Source organism: Hevea brasiliensis, chromosome 14 (genome assembly GCF_030052815.1).
Source record: "Hevea brasiliensis isolate MT/VB/25A 57/8 chromosome 14, ASM3005281v1, whole genome shotgun sequence".
Lineage (NCBI taxonomy): Eukaryota > Viridiplantae > Streptophyta > Magnoliopsida > Malpighiales > Euphorbiaceae > Hevea > Hevea brasiliensis.
This window is the reverse complement of record NC_079506.1, coordinates 4043229-4052410: the sequence shown is the minus strand read 5'-3', so window position 1 is coordinate 4052410 and position 9182 is coordinate 4043229. Positions and strand designations below refer to the sequence as shown.

General features: G+C 44.4%; 1 protein-coding gene across 1 annotated transcript; it reads right to left on the bottom strand.

Annotated features, from left to right (window-relative positions):
* On the bottom strand, positions 1-2466 carry LOC131172506 (uncharacterized). Its single transcript, XM_058133397.1, has 3 exons — positions 1607-2466; positions 1180-1486; positions 1-1068 (listed from the first exon to the last, which is right to left on the bottom strand). The coding sequence occupies exons 1-3, from the start codon at positions 2464-2466 to the stop codon at positions 1-3; spliced, it is 2235 nt and encodes a 744-aa protein (XP_057989380.1).
* Positions 2467-9182: the final 6716 nt, after the last annotated feature.

Sequence of the window (9182 nt, the reverse complement as noted above, 5' to 3'; positions counted from 1 at the left end):
CTAGTACTTTAGCCTCAGTAATTGTGGTTCAGGAAGAGACTTGTTTTTGAAGTCTAGGACCTTTGGGAAGGATGAGCTGTCCATAACCACAGTAAAGTGGTGACCAATAAGATGGAATTCGAATCTCTTTATCCCATTTTTTACAGCTAATATCTCTTTGTAGACCGAATGATAATGTTTTTGAGGCTCAGGAAATTCTCCACTAGCATGTTCGCAGATATGCTTTTCCCCTTGTATCTCTTCGATGAGGACTATACCCCAGTGGGTGTCACTTGCATCAGTCTGAAGGACTCGATGCCCGATGCTGGGAATCTTCAGAGGTGGCGGATTTAGAGCCACTTCTTTTAATGCTTTTACTGCATGGGTTTGTTCTTCTTTCCATGGTGGAGCATTCTTCTTAAGCATCTTTGACAGCTGACAGGTGTGGGTAGCCACATGCGGGATAAACTTCCTTATGTAATTGATAATACCAAGGAACTGCTGTATTTGTTTTACTATCAAGTTCTTGTCAGGGAACTTCAGTAATTCTTCTGCAATGTGGGGTCCCGGTTGGTATTTTCCATCCTTGAGCTTCATTCCAAGGAAGTCGATGTCAGTTTGGGCCAATGAACTCTTCTTTTCTGAAAGCATAATTCCATAGGAGTCCACCAATTGTTGAAAAGTTAAGAGAAGTGTCCTATGGGCCGTAACATCTTTAGAGAAAAGAAGGATATCGTCTATGTAAATGAGAGCACTGTGGAGGAAGGGCTCGAATATTCTTGTCATGGCCTTTTGGAAAACTGATGGGGCCGTCTTAAGGCCGAATGGAAGGACTGTCCACTGATATTGGGCCGTAGGAATACAGAAAGCAGTCTTGAGCCTATTGGCAGGGTTAATACCCAATTGCCAAAATCCAGCTTTTAGATCAAACTTGGAGAAGACATGGGCCTCATGAAGTTGAGTGAACAAGGCTTCTGGTTTTGGTAATGGGAATTTGTCATCTTGAAGGAAGTGGTTGAGGGGCTTGTAATCAATGACAAGCCGTTTCTTTCCCCTTAGTCTTTCAGACCTTTTCTCAACATAAAAGGCCTAGAAAGCCCACTGAGAAGAAGTGGGTTCTATGAGACCTTGCTGGAGGAGCTACTTGCATTCCTCTTGGGCTAAAGCCAAGTCTGTAGGATTCATACTCGGGTGTGATGCCTTCATCGGGTTGATATCCTCATTAAGTTTGAACGGAAGATTGACAAAGAAATCCGGATTCTGCCACAGGGGGTGGCGATGATGAAAATGTGCATGGGAATCAACACAGGATCTTAAGAGGAGCTCCTTGTGCTCTTGAAACTCAGCTGAGGCATCAGCTAAGGAATATAGCCGCGGGACAGAGGTGAATGGCTGAAAGTTCCTTTTATATTTCAATCCTGTGGGTAGGATCTTTAAATGTTTTGCTTGTTGATACAAGTCAAAGCCTATTAGCAAATCCTTATCAGGAAGATCCGACCCGATGACTCTTGTCCACAAGATGCAGGTAGGGAAAAACTAAATCCCAATGGGATGTTTGGTAATGAGGCTAGTCTTGAAAATATTCCCATCTGCTGCTTTGAAGTATTTTTCATAGGGGACCCAGTACTCTGAAGGCAAAATGGCCAGGTTCATCATACTTTTGTGAGCCTCGGTATCCAAGAAGCCAATGACACTAATGGGCCGCTCATATTTACTGGGAAGAATATGGAGCGGGACTAGAGGAATTAGAATAGTGTCTGGGCCATAAATTGGTTCGGAGGATTGGATATGTTGGGCTAGGTAAGACGGGTAATGGGCTTCAGTGTTTGAGCTTGATTCTCCTGATGAGAAAGAGTGGTCTTGCTCTGAACCAGTGTCCGCTCCAAGGGCAAATACTGTATCTTCATCTGGTTCTTCTTGCTCAGAGAAAAGGGATTCAACATCATCATTTTCCAGAGAGACATGAGATGCTTGTTGAATGTGTTGCAAAAGCTTAACTGCCTTATTAGGATTCTTAGGGCAGTTCTTAGCATAGTGACCACGATTTCCACAGACGTAACAACGATCAGACTTCTGTGTACCCGTTCTTTTCCTTCGAAAATATCTGACTGTCCTTCTCCCCTTCTTCTGCTTATCGGGGGGTTTGAATCTAGAGGAGTATTTCTTATAGTGTCCCTTTTTTTCTTGTCTGCATTCACAGTTCTTCTCCTTGCATTTAATAGCAAGGTGGGACTTCTGAAAAACATTTTTCAGAGCTTTGCTATTGTCAATGATGTCTTTGAACAGCTTCTGTTGTTCACACATCTTGTCTAGACAGGCCAAAGTCATTTGATGGATTTCTCCGATAGTGATAGCATTCATTGCTCTTCTGGTAGCAGCAATGCTTCTGTGGAGTTCTTGTTGCAATGCTTCTGGCAGGGAGGCAATGTAGGTATGCCTGAGATTGACATCATTATAACCATTAAGCAGGTAATAACGCTGAGTCATGCGCTAGTAGTGCTTTTCAATGTCTGATCTCTTTAGAGAACAGCAGCGCATATCAAAGAACTCTTGCCTTAACTGCTTACTGTATAAGGATGCATCTCCGAGGAATTCAATGAAGAGAGCATTGACAGCCTATAAGATAGTCAAGTGGCAGAACTGGGCTTTCTGATATTCTCCAATAGAAGCAAACCAGTCCTGTAGTGTGCCAACAGTCCGAGAGATGAATTCTCTAAGGGTAGAATGGGAGTCAGCACCTTCTCGAAGCATTTGGACGTCAAGCCAAGCCTTAAATTCTGCAATGCGATCCCTCCATTTAGATGGTGGAACATCATCTAATGTGAACCATGGGCCTGAGCTGGTCCTGGCCTGTTGTGGGGCTCCAGGTAGGCCGAAATCCAAGATTGGTTCATCGTCAGGGATCTCAACATGGGGATCTTGGGCTTGAGGAGGCCCTGTAGGGCCTGTAGTGCCGCTGGTGGAGTCTGTGATTGGTGAAGGACCTGTTTGAGAGGTCGTTGGCTGTGGATCAGCCATGAGCAAGCTGGTGATATCCATTTGTCCGTCCTCGCTGTCATCAGATGAACGATCTGAAGAACTATCTTCTGGTTCAGAAGGTATGGACACCATGTGTTGTGGAGGAGGATCAGGATACATCTTGTCCTTGCCTTTATCAACCTTCCTTTTGATAGGATGGGATTCTTCTGAAGAAGATGGGCTCTTTGGTTCGTATCTGGAAGGTGGAGTTGGTCTAGTTAAGGGAGATGGATGGTATATAGTTGGAGATGGCTCATATGAATAGTTAAAAGGCCCGAAAGGAGAATAAGCAGGCTCAGGAGTGGGAAGGAAAGGGTTATGAGTCGTTTGTGTAGAGAAAGGGCTGAATGGGCTGTAAGAGACAAGAGCCTCTGTTGGCTTATGCAGGTCTGCTTCAACTTGAGCCAGTTGTTTCTTCAGCCTTCTAATTTCCTGTTCCTTCTGATTGAACTCTGCACCAAATCTCCGTTGTTGGATTGAAGCCTTTAAATCTCTATCAAGCTGGGTGATTTTGCTTAATAACTCTTTGCGCATATTCTGAGCAAAGGCAGTGAAGGAATCGACCTTCTGTTCAACGTGCTGAGTCTTGTTAAGGACCTGGTCAATTTTGGAGTCAATCCGTTGCAGTGTTTTATTTTGGACAGCAGCGTTCTTCGTCTGCCAATTCAGAACTTCTTCAGCTTGAGTGATAGGAGTTATCTGACCATCTGAGTCAACCTTAGTTGAGTGGATAAAAGGCCTTGTGGAGATTTTAGTCTGTTGGTCAGTTTGTTGAGCCAATGGAGGAAAATCTGCTTCATATGAGGCAGGTGAGAACATCATGCAAGGTTGTACCAAAGGAAGGGCAGGAGGAATGGAAGGAACTGGTTTAGGAGGAGGTAGGCTCCTTCCCTCTTTTCTGATGATCTCAAGGGCAAGCTCATAAATGGGAAGGGGTTTCTTTTGTTTGGTTTCCTCATGGATACCAATCCACGGACTATTATCTGGATAATCCCTTCTGAGAACTTGCTGCGGTCTGCAAGAAGCCTTCTTTGTCTTCTTTGTAAGCTTCTTCCAGTTCTTATCAGACAGGGGATGGTCATATTCATTTTTCCAGTAATTGTCACAACAATCACAATCCTCATCACATTCCCCAGTTCCTGGGAGATCCCAGGGACAGTGACCATCAATCTTCTTGGGATAGACGTAATGGTTGTCTGGGGTTACTGCTCCAATGGGAAAATCATCTTGCTCCTTTTCCAATGGCTGGATCATCATGGTTTGGAATACAGGCAGAGATCCTGTAGAATGCCGAGGAGGTTGAAACGTGGTCTGCACCGTTCCATCAGGATTCCTTCTGAAAGAAGACTCAGTGATCTGGATTGGCTGAGAGGTTGAATGAAGCCTCTCATAGTTAGTTAACCAATCCTTGGGGATGAGCTGTTCAAGCTCATTTCTAGGCAACTGCCAAGGTATCTGGACTATTGTTGGGGTGGTCTCAGTATCAGCCAATACAAGCAGAGCATCATTGGAGACAGATGGCTGAGAAAGATCTACAGCATGATCCTGCAATCTGTAGATGATTTGATGGTGCAAGGTGGCCATCATCGAAGAGGTCACCTGAGCGGCTCCAGTGAGTTGAACCTGAACTTTAAGGGCAGTGCTAAGATGTGGATCTCTTAGCGAGAGATTGTAGTTTGGGAAGAACGTCAACACTACACTCCCAGCATGCAAGGTGGTGAGGCCGGTTCGTGTAATCGCATGTTCATACTGCAAGAACCGTGTATCAAGGAGAGACACTCTAGCTGTAACTGGAAGTCCTCGTCTCCCGTGTAGACTGAGGATAAGTCTGACGGCTCCAAAGTGGAGATGAGAAAATCCTTCTTGTCGCCATCTGGGGATTAGCTGAGGTGGAATCTTAAGAGTCATGTACTGTTCAGCAGTTGAGCTCTGAAGAGAGCACTGATCCATTCTGGAAGCTTGAACATATTCTTTAGATAGAGATCTCCTCGAAGAGATGAGAGATCTAATAGATCTGGTTAAGGATCCAGATCTTCGATAGATGTTGTAAGGACTTAGAAGAGGTAAGAGAGATTCTCCGACCTGTACATCTTCAGGGAGAGTAGATATTTCTATGAGGTTATCTATTCGAGAAGACAGAGTCCTTTGTAAAGGTGAAGAGAAAGAAAGAGAGGAGGTGAGATTTACAATTTCAGAGGGTAAAGGAGACTGTAAAGTAGTTTCAGAAACAGGGTTGGGTGTTTGACAAGCCATGCTTGGTACGTGGCGTTGTGTCTAGAGGTCGCTCTACCTTCCAGGAAGGATTCAAGCAGTTACTAGTTTCCAGCCTATATACCAGTAGATGAAGAAGATGGCAGAAAACAGTAGTATGTGATTAAAAAGATAACAATGGTTGAATATTGCCCCCTACTCACCAGTGAAGTATATATAATACAAACATAACCAGGCTCTAATACCAGGATAAGCCGGGAGCCCTTACCATACGTATAATGTACTCATGCTATGCCTCTTCCCTCTCCATAGGTACTCTCTGGCTGTGCCCTTTTGTACACCATACGCATGATAACGGGACCGTCGCACCCTAACATCAAAACAAAGATATTTCTGATACACAGGATCCTCTAACGAGGCAAGTGTAGAGCATACGTATCTCTGATTATAAGAGTATGATACACGTTCAAAGGTTTTCGAGGAGAAAGAGAGAAGTTTAGAAAGCCATGTGAGAAGGAAATCTCAAAATATTATTTCAGAGTGATTTCTGGTCTGCTTACAACTGAAGAGAGCAACTCCTTATATAGACTTGGAGGCTCTTAAGATTACAGGCAACCGGTTGGAAACTGGCTACCGACACTCTTAAAGTAAATAAAGCAAGAGACAAACAAGGACACTTTATTACATTATTGACCGACAGACTTTAACTTTTACGGAGTGGTGGACAGGTTAAGAGTATCAAAATCTGAGTCATCAGAATCGATGCCAAAGAAGTCCTTTGGCCACTGTCGGTGTACAGGTGATGGTGGGTCAGCGTTCTGGATAGCATCTCGTGACTCAGTGTCCATCGGATCCTGAGAATCTTGCCACATGGGATGGCTCCAATCAATAGGCTCGTCAGTGAGAGACCGGATGGGGCCAAGTGATGTGCAATTCACATGGGGAGGCACCAGGCAATGATAGCTGTTAATTTCACAGAGATATTCAGCTAGCTGTTTCCTTATGGGCCCCATGGCGTCCTTTTCAGTAATTGATCCCACATAAGTCCTCCACTCGTACTCAGTGTTCTGGGACCAGAGAAGTCCATCGGGCCTTCTAGAGAAGGGCCTGTGGAAAATGAACATGGTCCTGATGTTGGGCTGAGCACTGATGGGCCTGTCTTCAATTCCATGTGTGTCTATGATTCGCTTTAGTCCATATCGCCATGCTGAAATGGGCTTGAACCATTCCAGGAACCTGGACAGGAGAGTCCTGTTGGTGTTACACATAACATACTGGTACAGGGCCATGAGCGGGAATTCTATCCCTGTGGAGTAGAGAGTAACCATACACCAGAGGAGCCATAATTCTTCTAGGATGAGATCTTTGTCAGGGTGGATACTGAAGCAGGTGAGGAAAGGGTTGTCAGGGATGAAGACAGAGGAGGACGGGAGCAACCCCCTGAGAGTGTTTCTGGCACTCAGATAGTGAAACAGATGATCCCTTGCAAACTTGGCTATTTTTGGGATAGGTTGGTTAGGTGAGCAGCCTGAGGGAAAACTGTCTGGAGTTGGAACCAGGAGATTGTGCATTGGAGGAGGAGTTTGTGGAGAGGACGATGATGATGCCATAAGGATCAAAGGGAGTGTAGAGAAAGACTGAATAAGGTGGAGATTATTGGGCCTGGATAGAAGATCAGGAACCAAGTTATGTTTCCCTTTGATATGCTGAACTGTGAATTTATACTTGGCGAACCAGTCCTTTAGCCTCAGTAATTGTGGTTCAGGAAGAGACTTGTTTTTGAAGTCTAGGACCTTTGGGAAGGATGAGCTGTCCATAACCACAGTAAAGTGGTGACCAATAAGATGGAATTCGAATCTCTTTATCCCATTTTTGACAGCTAATATTTCCTTGTAGACCAAATGATAATATTTTTGAGGCTCAGGAAATTCTCCACTAGCATGTCCGCAAATATGCTTTTCCCCTTATATCTCCTCGATGAGGACTGCACCCCAGTGGGTATCACTTGCATCAGTCTGAAGGACTCGGTGCCCGATGCTGGGAATCTTCAGAGGTGGCGGATTTAGAGCCACTTCTTTTAATGCTTTTACCGCATGGGTTTGTTCTTCTTTCCATGGTGGAGCATTCTTTTTAAGCATCTTTGACAGCTGACAGGTGTGGGTAGCCACATGCGGGATAAACTTCCTTATGTAATTGATAATACCGAGAAACTACTGTATTTGTTTTACTGTCAAGTTCTTGTCAGGGAACTTCAGTAATTCTTCTGCAATGTGGGGTCCCGGTTGGTATTTTCCATCCTTGAACTTCATTCCAAGGAAGTCGATGTCAGTTTGGGCCAATGAACTCTTCTTTTCTGAAAGCATAATTCCATAGGAGTCCACCAATTGTTGAAAAGTTGAGAGAAGTGTCCTATGGGCCGTAACATCTTTAGAGAAAAGAAGAATATCGTCTATGTAAATGAGAGCACTGTGGAGGATGGGCTCGAATATTCTTGTCATGGCCTTTTGGAAAACTGATGGGGCCGTCTTAAGGCCGAATGGAAGGACTGTCCACTGATATTGGGCCGTAGGGATACAGAAAGCAGTCTTGGGCCTATCGGCGGGGTTAATACCCAATTGCCAAAATCCAGCTTTTAGATCAAACTTGGAGAAGACATGGGCCTCGTGAAGTTGAGTGAACAAGGCTTCTGGTTTTGGTAATGGGAATTTGTCATCTTGAAGGAAGTGGTTGAGGGGCTTGTAATCAATGACAAGCCTTTTCTTTCCCCTTAGTCTTTCAGACCTTTTCTCAACATAAAAGGCCTGGCAAGCCCACTGAGAAGAAGTGGGTTCTATGAGACCTTGCTGGAGGAGCTGCTTGCATTCCTCTTGGGCTAAAGCCAAATCTGTAGGATTCATACCCGGGTGTGATGCCTTCGTCGGGTTGATATCCTCATTAAGTTTGAACGGAAGATTGACAAAGAAATCCGGATTCTGCCACAGGGGGTGGCGATGATGAAAATGTGCATGGGAATCAGCACAGGATCTTAAGAGGAGCTCCTTGTGCTCTTGAAACTCAGCTGAGGCATCAGCTAAGGAATATAGCCGCGGGACAGAGGTGAATGGCTGAAAGTTCCTTTTATATTTTAATCCTGTGGGTAGAATCTTTAAATGCTTTGCTTGTTGATACAAGTCAAAGCCTATTAGCAAATCCTTGTTAAGAAGATCCGACCCGATGACTCTTGTCCACAAGATGTAGGTAGGGAAAAACTGAATCCCAATGGGATGTTTGGTAATGAGGCTAGTCTTGAAAATATTCCCATCTGCTGCTTTGAAGTATTCTTCATGGGGAACCCAGTACTCTGAAGGCAGAATGGCCGGGTTCATCATACTTTTGTGAGCCCCGGTATCCAAGAAGCCAATGACACTAATGGGCCGCTCATATTTGCTGGGAAGAATATGGAGCGGGACTAGAGGAATTGGAATAGTGTCTGGGCCATAAGTTGGTTGGGAGGATTGGATATGTTGGGCTAGGTAAGACGGGTAATGGGCCTCAGTGTCTGAGCTTGATTCTCCTGATGAGAAAGAGTGGTCTTGCTCTGAACCAGTGTCTGCTCCAAGGGCAAAGACTGTATCTTCATCTGGTTCTTCTTGCTCAGAGAAAAGGGATTCAACATCATTATTTTCCAGAGAGACATGAGATGCTTGTTGAATGTGTTGCAGAAGCTTAACTACCTTGTTAGGATTCTTAGGACAGTTCTTAGCATAATAAATAATATTTTATTAATTATTAATAAGTAATTTAGGAAAAACTTAGCCATACGCCATAGATCCCAGTCAACAACCTCCCCAATATCCTTTCTGCCTCTCCATAAGGAGATAAACGCAATTGATCAGACGCTCCATGAATTTGATAGTTGGCATGTTTGATATCGCTATCAGATGCACGAAAAACACTCTTGGGTCCACACTTTTCTGATTTCTTCTTCCATTAGT